General features: G+C 40.1%; 2 protein-coding genes across 3 annotated transcripts; both read left to right on the plus strand.

Annotated features, from left to right (window-relative positions):
• The first annotated feature begins 6,848 nt into the window (after positions 1-6,848).
• LOC131834148 (uncharacterized) lies at positions 6,849-10,591 on the plus strand. The gene is made up of 2 exons (XM_059178353.1): positions 6,849-6,982; positions 10,451-10,591. Exons 1-2 carry the CDS (start codon positions 6,944-6,946, stop codon positions 10,544-10,546), a joined length of 135 nt encoding a protein of 44 aa, XP_059034336.1. The 5' UTR covers positions 6,849-6,943; the 3' UTR covers positions 10,547-10,591.
• Positions 10,592-10,859: 268 nt separating this feature from the next.
• PTP4A1 (protein tyrosine phosphatase 4A1) lies at positions 10,860-15,703 on the plus strand. Of its 2 annotated transcripts, none has more exons than XM_059178351.1 (5): positions 10,860-10,999; positions 12,007-12,099; positions 12,408-12,538; positions 13,760-13,834; positions 14,275-15,703. In XM_059178351.1, exons 1-5 carry the CDS (start codon positions 10,895-10,897, stop codon positions 14,390-14,392), a joined length of 522 nt encoding a protein of 173 aa, XP_059034334.1. In that variant the 5' UTR covers positions 10,860-10,894; the 3' UTR covers positions 14,393-15,703. The 2 variants fall into 2 exon arrangements, with proteins under 2 accessions (XP_059034334.1, XP_059034335.1); XM_059178352.1 differs by having other exon boundaries at positions 14,279-15,703.
• Positions 15,704-16,051: the final 348 nt, after the last annotated feature.

Below are 16,051 nucleotides of genomic sequence, written 5' to 3' on the forward strand. Positions count from 1 at the left end.
GCTCATGAAAATGTTCATGTGAATTATGGAACTTTATGTCAGTATGCCACCACCATTCAGCATCATACTGTAAAATAAGCTTACAATAATGGCCTTATATCTTTGTTGGACATTAACAAAAATTTCTGGAAGCCATAGGGCATGTTGTGATTCAAGTCTTCTCAATTCTATTTTTGTATCTCTGATCTAGCCACATTTGCCCATTTCCACCGCCCTCTGATAGTCAACACCATCATTGTCCCCAATTATCAAGATAGGAAACAAGTCTTTGACCCCATCACACTAATTCCATTCTAGGACTCCCTCCTGTCCATACTTCACAGAATAGCAGAAACTACGTTCTTAAAAACATATATTTCCGGGGCGCCTGGGTGGCTCAGTGGGTTAAAGCCTCTGCCTTCGGCTCAGGTCATGATCCCGGGGTCCTGGGATCAAGCCCTGCATCTGGCTCTCTGCTTGGCGGGGAGCCTGCTTCCTCCTCTCTCTCTCTGCCCTCTGTCTACTTGTGATCTCTGTCTGTAAAATAAATAAATAAAATCTTTAAAAAAAAAAAACATATATTTCCTTTTTTTTTTAAGATTTTATTTATTTATTTATTTGACAGAGAGAGAGAGATCACAAGTAGCCAGAGAGGCAGGCAGAGGGGGAGGGGGAAGCTGGCATCTCGCTGACCAGAGCGCCTGATGCAGGGCTCGATCCCAGGACCCTGAGATCATGACCCGAGCTGAAAGCAGAGGCTTAACCCACTGAACCACTCAGGTGCTCTCATATATTTCCTTTTATACAGCTCTTGCTCATCATTCTTAAGATAAAAACTAAATTCTTAATAAGCCCTACAAGGACCTGCATGATCTAGTCCCTGCCAGATCTCCCAGCTTTCTTCTCGTATTTTGCTGCATTTCCTCGGGTCTTTCATCTCTTTGACCACCACCAAATACTTCTTACCTCGGTATTTGTTTTATCATTTCCTCCACCAAAATATCTATCTCCTCTTCTCCCTCTTTCCGTGATTCATTCTCGTCATTTAGTTCTGGGTCTCCTGGGAGATACCACCCCGACTTCCCTGCCTAAAGTCAGTCACCCCACCAGCTCTTCGGATTACCTCCTTCACAGCACATATTACAACTTATAATTATATTCTTTGCTTACTCATTGTTATTTTCTCTTTCCTTGTCTGTGTATCAGTTCTTTCGGAGGCAAAAACAATGTTTACGTTGTTCTTCATAAGACAGCAGAGTGCCTGGTTTAAGCTGGGCATTTAATGAATAAAATAAGTGTTGAGGAGAGAGGGGAAGATCAATAGCCAAAACTGTGGGAGTAGGTGAAAACCCCAGGGAGCGGGCAGAACGGGGCCAACAAGAGGCCCTAGGGCAAAACTCTAGTGAACACCATCGTTAAAGGAGACTGCCAAGAAAATTTAGGAAGACTGGGAATGGGATGCCCCCAAAAGGATTCTAGGTGAGAAACTAACCTATCCAAGCAAATATTTGTTGAGTATCTACTATGCCTATTAATATGTCTGTGAATTCAAGGGCCATATAATGACAACTGCCCTTAACTAGACAAAATCTTGAAATGCTTTTATACTCATTCTCCTCTTTAACTGAAGTGTAGTTGACACACAGTGTATTATTAGTTTCAGGTGTACAACATAGTGATTCTACAACTCTATACATTATGCTATGCTCACAAGTGTAGCTACCAGCTGTCACCAAACAACGCTATTACAATACCACTGACTATACTATTCATGCTTTACCATCTGTCCCCGTGACTTATTCATTTAGTAACTGGAAGTCTGTACCTCCCAATCCCCTGTACCCATTACATTGGCCCACCACCCTCCACCTACTCCCCTCTGGCAACCACTGGTCTATTCTTTGTATTTATGGGTCTGCCTCTGCTTTTGTTTGTTCATTTGTTTTATAGATTCCACATATAAGTGAAATCATATGGTATTCATTTTTCTAGGACTTATTTTACTTTTTTCACTTACTCAGTATCTTCCAATGAAAAATGCACTAAGATAGCAATGTTTGTCCAACATGCCCAGTTTTTTTAAAAAATTGTGTTAGAGTAGAGGAAAAAAGTATGACTACTTAAGCTTTTAGTTAAATAAATGTTATGTTTGCCGGAAACTGTTCAAGAACATTTCTCCTTATGTAAGACTTACCCCAGTAATGCTGCTTAGGTCACTGTCTGGATTATCTGCAGCCTAAATGCCAACTCTGTAAATTAAACCTGTCAAGTGACAGCTTTGCCATAGCATGCATAACCAACCTTTAAAATTTATTTATACTCCATTCCCTTTCTCTGGCCAGATTAAATTCTCCTTTCCTAAGCAATTTTTTACTTAACTCCAGACTGTGGCATAATTCAATATGTTCTAAACAATTACATGGAAACTGATTTCCAATTCCCAAATCACTTTCATCAGACTTTAGAACAGCAAAAGAAATTTTTCAAAGCTCACCAAAAATAAGAATTTTCTTAAATTCCCCCTGGTAACAGTATGTGAATCAGTCATAAAATGGCATGCTATGATAATGTTATGAAGTATTATAGGTTCATAGTAAGTCCTTTATGCAGTGTCCCAAGGAAACAGTTCAACATGCAAATGGAAATATTCTTTTGACTAATCTATCACACTGTAATATGCAGGCTGAACCACCACAGAAGTAAATACTACATTAAGTGGCAGGATTTCTAAGGTGAAAATACATTTTCCATTTGAAGACGTCCCTAAGCAATTTCCAGGCTTATATTTAAATGGACTAAAATTAGTCATGAAAAGTAAAGAGACAGAAAATGGGCATTCTAGAGATCAACTGGAGAGAATTATCTTTTTATCTAACGGTAAAGTTGTTTGAAAATTGCCTTAATTTTACTGAGAAAACACTACTTTTAGTGATTGGGTTTGATGACTTAATAAAATTTTGATTTCTGATCTAGCATGAGTCATTTATCTAAAGATATCTACATGCTTAACACCCACTTGGGTCAGTAATTGGCAGTTCCTACGTCAGACGTATACAAACACAACAGCCCAAGTATACCTATTGGTGTATGGACTTTGTCCTTGAAAGCCTGTTGTAACAAGCTTAATTGTTAGAGATCTCTGTGTTTAAAATCCCCACAGAAATGATGATGTAGCACTAGCATTTGGTTTCATTATTCATCAAACTTATTACGAAGACTAGATATCTCCATCACAAGAAAAAAAAATTGTAACTATGTATGGGGGCGGACGTTAGCTAGACTTATTATGCAAATATCTCACAATATATACAAATATTGAATTATTAGCTTGAACACCTGAAATATGATGTATGTCATTTATATCTCAATAAAATAAGTACACAGAAATATATAGATACAAAAAAAGACTTCATAAAACTTTAATGTCTTAAGGGATGAAAACTTTTTAACATACAGCATTAGTTTTAAGCATTTTGCTGACAGTATGTTCACAGAAATGTGAATGAGCTCTACATTTTTAAACATTTTTTACAACCACACAAAAAGATTAATTTTAGATATGAAATAAAATAGGCTATTCTGTAACAGCAAAAGGAAAATAAACTTTTAAAATATTGATAGGGGCTGTGTTTGTGCCCCTGAATTTTCAGGGAACTCTTAATATTGCGCTCTGCACTGGTATTCAGACACCCACTGGGGTATTTGCCTCTACTAAGTATAGCTGGCATATTATTATACCTTGCAGTTTACTGTTTGTTTCTGGGTTAGTATTGTCACATTCAATCTTTCTATCATTGCAATGGTAATATACATACTACATTAAGTCTTCTTTTAATCAGATTTCCTCATAGCCCCAAATCATCATTCTGTAGTCTCAGTCAATGTGAGGAGATTGAAAGGGATAAAATCCTACATTCTTTTCATATGACTGCTATAACTGGAATCATTCCATGTTTACTAGATCATCCACCATTGTAAGGATTTCTCTGTTCATGCTTATCAGAATTTACGATTTGTTGTCTTCTGCAGTGTTTCATCTTCCATAAGGATCTTCCTCATAATTGTCTTAATAGTCATATTTATCACCCAACTTTTAGATTTTGCATTTTGAATATGCTGATAAAAGGTCTTGTTCACCATGATGAGCTCAAGGACATGTTTTGCTGAGAAAAGTAACTTATAGCTGGGCATCTTATTCAGTAGGAGAAGAAGTCTTCCATGTCAGGGCTTTTTCTGGAGCTTAGAGTAAGCATTGGCTTTTGGGATTGGGTTTTCTTACCTCTGGATGTCTGGACCACTATTTGCAAGCATGAGGGCTCAGGCTGGAGACCTTCTGCAAATAAGTGTGCTGATGTTCCAAATGCAGATCTGTGGAGGTTAGGTCTTCAGACCACAGGAGTCTTCTGACCCACATTGGGATTGACTACTGTTCTCTAAGAATCAATACCTTTAAACTACTGGGCTCAGTAGACCAGACACCCTCAGTACTGCAGTGAACCACCATGGCACAGGTTACATACAAACATGGCAGCTGCCAGAGTGACAAGCCAAGGGCTACTCTGAGAGAATTGTCCAGCTGGTCAGCAAGACCATATTTATATCTTGTTTAAAGTGCATCCTTCCTCAATACCAAAACCTTTCTCTGGTTTTCCATCCTTGAACTATGTCCTTTTCAAAGTATAAGAAAGTGGTACCTCATATGAGAGGCTAAGACCTCTGGAAGCTGATTAATGCACTTGCAAGTTTGAGCCCAGCTTTTAGAGCTTGATGAGCATAGCTGACTGGATATTTCATGTCAGCACTACTTGTGGTAATTACAAGATGTGTGCATCACAAGTCTCACAACTTGTATCACAAGTTCTACAAGAAAACTGGCTAATACTGATTTGGCTCTGCTTACCATTTGTTGAATTTATATCTCATCCCAGCAAATTCATTTTTTGAAAAGTCATTACATGAAAAACTTCACCACTCCAAGTACCATCACTGTTTGCTGACCAACTTTTGGAGTGAGAGTAGCTGATTGAATGTTTTTTAGCTATTGTATATGTTGGTCAAGCTTTTTGTTTATTGTGAAGTTAATTCTGCCCATTACACACTGTTAATATTTTCTCCTGGCGTGCCATCGATATTTTAACTTTATCAAAAGTTTTCATCATATAGAAGTTTTTTATATAATGAAATCTATCTTTTTCTTTGTGATGAGTTCCTGACCTACTTAGGAAGGTCCCTCCCACCACAAGATTTTTTTGAAAATATTTTTTGACATAACACTTTAAAATATTTGCACCTTTCAAAGTTTATTTGTAAAAGGACATTGTTTCTCAAGGTCTTTAGTTTTCCTTCATTTAGTTAGATTCAAAAGTTTCTTAAATGAGTAATTTCTTTAAAATGAAGATTTTACTTTTACTTCTGTAAAAGCCAGACCCAATTCCTTTTTTCAAAAGTGCTATTTTGTTTACAGAGCATATAAAAATGTTGAATAACTACCCAAGCCCTCTAAATAGAAGTACTAATAAATCCTGAAATGCTGCAGTACTCTGACTGAGAACACAATTTGATCCCTAAAGCCGTCTCTAATCTACTGGTCAGTGAAAACAGCAAACAAAAGGCCTCAGTGTTAGTAGAAAACCCAGTTCTTCAAAGCAGGTAAAAGTCCTGTTGAGTCCTTCCATACAGCAGAGAAGAAAGGGTTTCCAGATTACAAGCGACAAAGTTGCCTTTGTGTAGCACAAAACAATTATGACAAGGCTTTACTTCTTAAGGGCCTAAATTATGAAAACAGTGGAGCAACAGAACTGAAAATTTAAAAAAAAAAAAAAAAAAAAAAAAAGCTTTAGCTTTGACGCAAAGAATTACAGCAGTCCTTGACATAACCGAAGATTCTTAATTTTTAAAACGCTTCCTTTAGCAGTGACTAACCTTTCATTATCTGTGACAACACATCAAGTGAACAGCAGTACAAAGGATGCATGTGATTTCCAAATGCCACAACTGAGCCAACTGCAGTTGCCCGCGTACATAGTATGGAGGCGTGACCAAAAAAAGACTGGAGGGAGCATGGGGCTTTATCTGCCTCCCGGGGTACTCTCCCAATCTCCCATAGCAGAAGTTTGCAAAGTTTCTCCCCGCCTGGAAGGGCCCCCGGCGACAAGTATTCACCTCGTCCGAGCCTAGGGCCGTGGCATTCAAGGTGTTGAGTCACCGGGTACAGCGGTCGTGCGACGTAAATATTATTTGATGACGGAGATCGTAGTGGCGCAGGGGCCAAGGTAAACCGCCGGCAAACAGGACTGGTTTAACTTAGGGCAGAATAAAGCAGGGTCGGGGCTGAGACACGGTTCTGGCCCTAAAGGGATTGCATTTTAAGTTGAGGCAACTTCAAAGCTCCCCATGTGACATCTGGGCACCCCTCGCCGGCTTGAACTATGAGAGCCAGGGTTTCCGGTGTGATTCCTTCCAGTCGACAGATTGCAATCTTCTCCCGCTCCCACCCCTTCCCTTCCCCAGGCTCGGGCGGCCCCCGAGTCCCTCCACCGCCCCTTCCCTCCCCCGCCCGGGAGATGCTACAACTCCAGCGCTTCGCCATTCATCAACCGGTTCACACCGGCAGCGGCCGCCGCGCGGTGACGTCCGCGGGAGGGGGGTGGGCCTCCGCCCCCGCTCGTCGGCGAGCTGCCAGGGGCTCCCGGCCGCGATTGGTGGCCGGGAGTGCGCACGTCGCACCGGCTATAAAAGGGAGGGCTTGTGACGCAAGGGCGCCTCGCCGCGCGTATTGGCTCCCTCTACTGCGGGCCGGCTGGGCTACGCGCTCTTCTCGGAGCCGCTCACTGCATGGTAGAGTCTGGTGCCCCCGCCGCCGCCTGCAAAGCCGCCGCCGCCCCGCGACGACCACCGGTACCCCCTGCCCTGCAGCCGCCGCCACCGCCGCCCCCTGTGTCGCCGCTGCCTCGGGACCGGCTGTATGATTAGGCCACAATCTTCAATGAGTAAACATATTCCTGTGAGTATCCGTCGCTCCGCCGCCTCTGGGGCCGGGGCTCCACGACCGGCCCCCCCATCCCCACCGTCGCCTTTGTTCCGAGCCCGGCGTCCGCTCCCCACCGCCCCGGCACGCAGTTCCGGTGGGTCCCTGGCTGGAGCCGGCCGGACTACGACCCCGTGGCCGGACGGTGGGGCTGGCTGCGGGGACGCGGACGCTGGGGTCCACCGCGTTGCGGGTTGGCGGTTGAATGCCGGAGGCACCGGCTTCCTCATCCCTGCCGAGCCGGGGGCGACGGGGGCACTGCGGCCGGGCCTGAGCGGCGGGTGGGGACGGTTTCGGCCACCGCAGCAGGCCGGGCGGGGCGGCACAAAAGCCGCTTTGTGACCGCCGCCTCCGCCCTTGGCCCTCCGGTCTGGCGCGCTTGTCCGGGGGCCCGGCGGGCTCCGCGGCGTCCCGAGGCCCCTTTGTTTGGCCGAAAGAGAGCGGCCCGCCTGGGAAGCGGGAGACGTGGCCCGGGGTGGGGCAAGGGCTGCGCGTGTCACTGCGGAGCCGGATACGGGGAGGGCGCGGCGGCGGGGTCGCCACCGAACCCGGGCCGGCGTGGGCCGGCGTGGGGTAGGCGGGGCGGCCGGCGAGGCTGGTAACGGTCTCGGCAGGGAGGTCTCCGGGCTCGGGGGCCGGCGCGGGACAGGAGCCCGGTGCAGCCACCCCTGTGCTCCGCGGCCCGGCCCGGCGCCTCAGACAAAATGGCCTCGGCGTCCGCGCCTGACTGAAGGCGCGGCGCGAACCCGTGATTGCGGCGCGGAGAGGGGGCGCCGCGGGCGGGCCCCGGCGCGCACCGCCGCGTGCGCGGAACTGCGGCCCTCGGGGGCTTTCCGCGAGCTACAGCCTTGGCGGGGGCTAGAGCGAGGCTCTGCTAGGTGAGGAGATCGACTCCCTGCCCCGCCCTGCGCCCTCAGTCTCCACCTGGTAATTCGAGCTGTTCCGGATTTAACGCCCCACTTCGGGCTCTGGATAATGGGAACAAGTCGAGTCTTGTCCTTTCTCAGGGGCAAGTCGGTGGAGAAATGGTCTGGGTCTGAGCACCTTGGAAACTGCCAGGACTGCTGTTGCACTGAAGCGAAGGAGTCCACGACCGGGCACCAGTATGCACTTTCCCTGCCAATCTCTGGGGCCCTGGATGGCGCCTTTTAATCGGGGACTGTTTAGAACTGTTCCTGCTTTTGGCTTGTGGCAACAGTAGCCAGCCAGAGCCAGAATTCTGAGGTTTATCTTCTGTCCGTGGAAGCCTTCTACGATTCCAAGAGTATTAAGTTGTTATTTGCACTGTAGTTGGAACCGTCTACCTGCTTGGGATCCAGATTCTGAGGCAATTCTTCCTGTTTCTCTTTTTATATGAATTTCGTTGGATGGCAGTAAATCAGTTGAAGACCAAAAAGCTAGGTCATTCCCAAGAGTAAAGCAGCATTTTACGTATGCTGTATACCAAATACATTACTTAAGGTATAGGAGATCTGGAACAAACTTTTCAACGACCTATTGGACAGAGTGGTTATACGGATTAATTGCTCTGACTCTGCAGTCTGACGAATTTAAGCTTCTGCGCAGAGATTGCTTTGCCCAGACCTCCCTCCCACCCCCGCCCGATGTATATTACGGTGATTATATAGAATGATAGGTGGGAAAGGGAAGAAATGCCTTGGTATATCCGAGCTGCCTATTGTGGATAGTTTTTCCTGTGGCAAGGAAATTGATAGGGAATGTATTGGGCAGAACAGGTGTTAAGTAGTTGTGGTCACTGCTCTTTTGGTGAAAGTTCCCCCCCAGCCACTGGATGGCTCCACTAAGTGAATTATTTCTGTTGCTTTCTCTGCTTCCTGATGAACTTACTTATATGAAGAGATACGGCCAAACTCAGCTTTAACAGGAATTTTAGCTGTTAAATGTGGAAGTTGTATTGTGAAATACTGTCTTTTTCATACATGTGCTTTCAATTGAAAAAAGATGGTATCTGCATATCAGAATGCTAAGCCACGAGTCATTGCACTTAACAGCTTTACAAATGACTTCTTTAATTCATTGTATATCGTGGAAAAGCTACCAGAATTCACTTTTTTTTATTCTAAGGAAGTAATATTTAGTATCTGAGGCAAAAGTATAGCTGAAATTATTTTCCAGATTATTGCTGTATTTGTTCACTGTAGTAGAGCCAAGCTTACTTAATGGTAGTCACTAATGTTTTAACCCAGGTAGCAAATACATGAAGGAATACTCTCTGAGGGTTCCTTTGAACAGATTTGGAATAATGAAAGTCCTCTTTCTTCTGGGACAATCTTGTAAGAAGTGACTCCTGAGGCTAGTTCCTTTGTTTTGGCAGAAAAATGAACTAGGGTTTTGACTTGCTGTTTTTCACTGATCTGCTAGATCTCCATATGAATTCTTCAAAATGTAACAAAATTATTCTAGAAACTATAACTAGTATGGTTCAAAATGCTATTTAAAGGTGCAAAATGGAAATAACAGTTTGAATTTAATTTTAAGCTTTTGAAATGCTTAAATATAAACTGGGGGGAATCTTTGGTTAAAAGATTTTATTTGGTAATTTTCCCTTGAGAATACATAGAAAGTGTTTGGGGGCAGTGACCGGCACTTGGTACTCTTGTTAACTGATCAGTTTTTTGTATTCCTCTCTTTACTACTTAGCACTCAGAGTCTTTTTTTTTTCTACTTTATGAATGTTCATTCTTGTATTTCATATAACAAGTTGATTAACTTCCAGAGACTCAGATAAGGAAAATCTGTTAAAAGAGAATTGTAAATTGATAGGTTGTTGGATAAAAAGATAGTGCATGTGGAAGCATTTTGAAAACCAGTTACTTTTCTTTCTCTTAAAAACATTGGTTGAAGGGTGCCTGGCTGGCTCAGTTGGTAGAGCCTATGACTCAACCTTGGGGTTAGTTAGATTCCAGCCCCAAGCTGGATGTAAAGATTATTTTAAAAATAATTTTTTTTTTTAAATAACTTATTAGTTGAGATTTTGGAGGAGTAAGTAAATTATGCAAGGACTAACAGCTTCCAGAGTTTTCCTGAAGTTTACAATATGTAAAAATACTTTATTAGCTGGAAAAAACAATATAAAAAGTTGTAAGTTTTATAACATTGTAAAGCCACTAACTATTTAAAATAAAATGGGAGAGTATGTGCAAGTGATATTGTCTAAATGTAACAGTGGTGTTCTTTGAGGGGTCTCTGTATTAGATCAGTAATTTCAATTTAAAGTAATCTACCTGAGAATGCTTGTTTTATGGTTTTTTATTTAATTTGTAATCATCCCTGTTATTTTTGTGGTTTAAATAAAAGTTTAAAAGGTGGCTTGGGCCCAAATTTGAAAGGATAGTCGTGAACTTAAATACTACAAAACCATAATATGTTCCTTTGAATTGGAAAACAACTTTTTTCTTCTCTCTCTTTTTTTCTTTTAAACAGCAGTTCTGTGGTGTTCTTGGTCACACATTTATGGAGTTTCTGAAGGGCAGTGGAGATTACTGCCAGGCACAGCACGACCTCTATGCAGACAAGTGAACTGTAGAAATTCATTACTACTCCACCAAGAAGCCCCCATAAAGAGTGGTTAACCTGGACACAGAAGTGTTGAATTGAAATCCACAGAGCATTTTACAAGAGTTCTGACCTGGATGGGGTAAACCTCAGTGCACTTCCTTTCTATTGCCTCAGTATTACTGGATTGAAGAATTGCTGCTTCTTATTAGGAGGTTCATTTCATTTCCCATTACTCCCAACTTCATACTCAAAGCACTGAGAATTTCAAGTGGAGTATATTGAAGTAGACTCAGTTTCTTTGCGTCATTTCTGTATTCAATTTTTTAAATTCTTTCATAACCCTATTGAGTGTTTTTTAACTAAATTAACATGGCTCGAATGAACCGCCCAGCTCCTGTGGAAGTCACATACAAGAACATGAGATTTCTTATTACACACAATCCAACCAATGCGACCTTAAACAAATTTATAGAGGTAAGGTTTGATACTTTCTAATGTCTTAAACTGATGGCAGTTTAATGGTGGGGCTTTTTATCAATCAAAATAAATAGGTGGTTTAGAGAAATTTTGGTTGGTATGTCTGCCGTTCAATTTCCAGAAATGAAATACCAGTTTCCTCTTCTTTAGGTTACAGGAAAATTATTTTGTACATTTCAGAAAGAGCATGTACTTGAATTAGTTTGCATTTATAAGATCATCTAGTTGTTCATGCCTCACAGTTTGCTTATTTAAATCTATATGAGGGCGGATTCTCACAAGAAATTTATAGAAGGGAGGCTGCCACTTAAAGATAGTTCATATATCTGCTTAGTCTAATGACTAATACTGTAACCAAAGTTAGTTAATGTCTTGGACCCTATTTAATGCTTAGAAGCCAATTTTTGGCTACTAATTATAATTAGTAATAATGGATTATGAGTCTTAAAGCTTGTAGTTTTAAATAGGATTTATAGGATTTTAGAGTCTTTGGATATACTTTTAAGGTTTTAAATTACAGTGTGTACTGCCAGTGAGCAAAAGTTTAAGGAGTTAATGTAATCAAGTCAGATTACTTGTAGTCATGAGTGATTCCTTTGGGTTCTATTTACCTTTGTCTCTGAATTGCTTCTCTCCTCTTGTTCTTCATCTCCATCCAGCTGGTGTTGCCATGACTATAAACACCTTCCATGTATGAAGGGCCACATGATTTTTTTTTTTTAACTAAATTTATTAAAAATATGTGATGTTTAATATTCTCCCTTTGTGCTATGCTAGTGTTGTCATTTAAAACAGGATTTCACTTCCCAGAGTTGAGTTGTAAATGTGGGTGGTGTGGAATGAATGAATGAAAGCAAGATTTACTTTCCTGTTAAGCATACATAGGTTATACCGTTTGTTCCGTGATTTTCTGTTAACTAGCAATACCTTTGCAACAATTGGTGAGCAATAGTATCATGGTCATAAAGACTTCATTAAGTATTTTTTATATATGTGTTATCCAGGAACTTAAGAAGTATGGCGTTACAACTATAGTAAGAGTATGTGAAGCAACTTACGACACTACTCTTGTGGAGAAAGAAGGCATCCATGTTCTTGTAAGTGTTTAATAGTTCCTGTGTGTTTGATACTGTGCTACAAAATGACCAACTTCAAAAAGCTTGATTTTTTTTTAAGTTATTACGGAAGTATACAGCATCTTAATTTCTAAATAAAGATGAAAGCTAAGCAACGCTTTGAAGTAATGGGATCTTTATAAAGATTCAGCATTTATTTGCATTTCATTGACAGTGGGGTTTCATAAAAGACATGTTTAAGCATATTAAAATGCTTGAGTGTTAGAAACTTAGAATTATTAGTTGGCATTTATATTAAAAAATCTAAAACATTTATTCTTTTGACTTAGGATTGGCCTTTTGATGATGGTGCACCACCATCTAACCAGATTGTTGATGACTGGTTAAGTCTTGTAAAAATTAAGTTTCGTGAAGAACCTGGTTGTTGTATTGCTGTTCATTGTGTTGCAGGCCTTGGGAGGTAAGAGAATTTTTTAAGTCCATTTAATGGTATTGGTCTTGGTTCTAGTAAAAACTTGATTTTGAGTCCAAGAAAGATTCAGTTACCACCTTGTGAGTCAATTTGCTTTGTTAGGTTACATATTAAATTAAGTTTAAAAGTAGGTAAATGTAGGGGCACCTCAGTGACTCAGTGGGTTAAGGCCTCTGCCTTCAGCTCGGGTCATGATCTCAGGGTTCTGGGATCAAACCCCGCTTCGGGCTCTCTGCTCAGCAGGGAGCCTGTTTCCCCCTCTCTCTCTGCCTGCTTCTCTGCCTACTTGTGATCTCTGTCAGTCAAATAAATAAATAAAATCTTCAAAAAAAAAAAAGGGGGGGGGGGAAGAAAGAAAAAAAGTAGGTGAATGTAATAGAATAATATCTTCCAGTATAGCTGGAGCTAACAAATGCTGTAGTTGTAAATTATACTTGTCTCTGTGGGCACAATTACATACAGAATTAATTGTGCGAGCTTATATCAGTGATATCGGTGATACTGGAATCATTGTCCAGGCTCATTAGGAAAAAGAATTATGAATCATTTCTAAGGTGCTTTGAGTTGCATATGGTGTACTTTTGATAGCATTCCTAATCCTGGAGATCCCAGTTCACTGGGAACTCATTACCCAGTAATGCCCAAATATTCATATCCAGATTTGTAACTCACTGTTACTGCCCTCCATCCCACCACCAGGAAAAAAAGTTCTTTTCTAGAGGGTAAAAATAAAATGAGCATTGGCCCTGGGGGTTTGGTATGCAACTGTGTCACAATCTCATTGATAATAAACAAAAAAGGAAGCAAATATTTCCAGAAGATCTTTAGGAAAAGGAGTTCATAATCTTTAAAAAAAAAAAAAATTTTTTTTAAATACTGTTCCTTGCTTGGATTCAGAAAAAATTATCTGCATTTATCAAGATTTACCCCCTTAACTTTTTTTAAGATTGCCCTCAAATTATACAAGTCTTAGTTTTCAGACTTACTTGTAACAATGAAGGACATAGTTTATTTTTGGTTCTAGGTAAAGTCTGGGTTTGGTAGGAAAATGCTGATGCTTTATTAATTTTTTAAAAAGAAGTCAACATTTACTCTAAGGTATTAATTACATAGGGAAGGTGGTGAATAATAGTACTTTTGGGTTAAGGGATGAATGTTTGAGTGATTGAATTTTCCAGGATTGATTTATCAAAATTCTTACCCTAATAGAGCTCCAGTGCTTGTTGCCCTAGCATTAATTGAAGGTGGAATGAAATATGAAGATGCAGTACAGTTCATAAGACAGTAAGTATATAATGAATTTTCTTTTCACTTCTTCATTATCAGTGGGTTTTATTACTACAAAAACAGTTTTTCCCCACAGCCCGTCTAACCATTATATTCAAGATAGTATTAAAACCAGGAAATAGGATCTTATTTACACTCCTTGTAAATGCTCATATTACAGAGATTCTAATTATTTTAGAATCTTGTCATGTAAGTGGATCTCATATAAGTGGATATATAAATTTCACTATTATAACCAGAACACTTAAGATTTAGGACTTTGTAGTACCCTTTTTCCATTTACACATGTATGTCTATCTATAAATTAGTCATTAAGTCGCAGCATAAAACTCAAAAAGATAAATTGCCATAAAGAGGTAGTTGTCTATAGCATAGTAAACAGTAATATGGAGGGAGTTTGCTTTAGTAAAATTCACCTTTTGTTTTTCTTCATGTAGAAAGCGGCGTGGAGCTTTTAACAGCAAGCAACTTTTGTATTTGGAGAAGTATCGTCCTAAAATGCGGCTGCGCTTCAAAGACTCCAATGGTCATAGAAACAACTGTTGCATTCAATAAAAGATCAGGGGTGCCTGATGTCATTGGCCTTCGAAGTGGAATTTGAAACAGGACCTAATTTGTCATACATATTTGCCAATATGTTGGCTTGGTGATTAAGTCTAAAGAAGCTTCCATAGGAGTATTGGAAAGCAGTTTTATCAGGCCACAAGTTTGACGGAATTGCAGCCTCTGTGTTTGGGTTACTATCAACCTATTTGGACAGTTTGCAAAAGATTCTTGCTTTACAGCATTTAAAATGTGCTTACCACTTGTACCAATTGACCTTTCCTGAAATCATGCAGTATTGAGTTATGTCTTTAAATTTATTCCCATGCCAGAATCTTATCAATATATAAGAAATTTAGAAAGATTAGGTGCCAAAATATCCAGCACAATACTTGTTGTATATTTTTAGTATCATACAGAACTAAAATCCCAGGAACTATGAACACTCTGGACCTTATGTGGTTTATTCCTTCAGTCATTTCAAACATAGAAATTAGGGCCTATATGGTTATTTGCCTGCTCACTTTATGTTTACATCTCCCACATTCATACCAATATACATCAGGTTTGCTCAACTTCTTTTTTCTTTTTTTTTTTTTAAACCAGTCTTACAAGGATTATTTCATGTCTTTCTACAAATTTCATTTTGCTCTGTTATGGAAAACCTCCATTTTGAAAATCTATGTTGTACAGAAGCACATGTCTTTAATGTCTCCAGACAAAAAAGCCTTACAGTTAATTTTAATGTTTGCACTTTGGGGTGCAACTTACAGGGAGGGCCTGAAAAAAGAACGGGAGGGGGCTATTAAGTATTTTTAGTAAAATGTTGCCTTTGTCTTGTGCAGAACATGTAGAATATGCTCTTTAATTTAGTAAATATTTTTTTAAAAGGTAGAGATGCTTTGTTATTGTAGCTAAAACAATTCTTAATCAAAATTTCTGAAATTCTTGTAATTTTTTTTCTTATCTGAAGTTGTTTATCAACATATTTTTGTTTGAAGTGTGATTTTTTTTTTCTTTTCCCAACCTCTCTTGCAAAAAAAAAAAAAAGTGGGTTTCTGCTAATGAATTGAGCAGACATCTAATATTTTATATGCCTTTTGAGCTGTGTAACTTAATATTTGGATACTTGATAATTTGTTTTATTATGTAATTGATAAATGGTGATGTGTATTAATGTTAGTTCAACCATATATTTATACTGTCTGGGAATGTGTGGTTGTAGTTCTGTGGGAGAAATAATTTGTCAGTGTTCACCAGCTTGTAAAAATCTAGTGCGAGAGCTTAAACATCTAAATAAATAATGAAATGCATTTATCATCATTGAAATTGTTTGGCTTAAAGTTAACTGGTTTTGTAAAAAATAATATAAATGAATTAGGCTTTACTTAGTGCCATTTGAAGTATGTCCTCTTTTTTTTTTTTTTTAAACAAATGAAGGATTAAATGAAGTTGACATTTAGTAACTTTTTGATCGACACAATTTGTTACAGTCATGAGAACTGCTTAACATTAAAAGTACTTTCCATTATAGATTTTCCTTTTTAAAGGTTTAAATAATTTCAAGCCTGTGTACTATGCTGTAATTGAGAAACTAGAGGAAGGCCTTAATTTGAAGCTCAGTTCCACCAAATAATAACTTGTTTTGAGCAACTTCTGAGCCCGTTTTCT

The sequence above is a fragment of the Mustela lutreola genome, chromosome 6 (assembly GCF_030435805.1).
Source record: "Mustela lutreola isolate mMusLut2 chromosome 6, mMusLut2.pri, whole genome shotgun sequence".
NCBI lineage: Eukaryota > Metazoa > Chordata > Mammalia > Carnivora > Mustelidae > Mustela > Mustela lutreola.

What these genes read in the sequence shown, in the direction of transcription:
- LOC131834148 (XM_059178353.1), top strand. Translation starts at nt 6,944, where the DNA reads ATGATTAGGCCACAATCTTCAATGAGTAAACATATTCCT. An exon ending in CAATGAGTAAACATATTCCT is followed by an intron (nt 6,983 to 10,450) that starts GTGAGTATCCGT and finishes TCTTTTAAACAG; the next exon opens with CAGTTCTGTGGTGTTCTTGG.
- PTP4A1 (XM_059178352.1), top strand. Translation starts at nt 10,895, where the DNA reads ATGGCTCGAATGAACCGCCCAGCTCCTGTGGAAGTCACATACAAGAAC. An exon ending in CCTTAAACAAATTTATAGAG is followed by an intron (nt 11,000 to 12,006) that starts GTAAGGTTTGAT and finishes TGTGTTATCCAG; the next exon opens with GAACTTAAGAAGTATGGCGT. An exon ending in AAGAAGGCATCCATGTTCTT is followed by an intron (nt 12,100 to 12,407) that starts GTAAGTGTTTAA and finishes CTTTTGACTTAG; the next exon opens with GATTGGCCTTTTGATGATGG.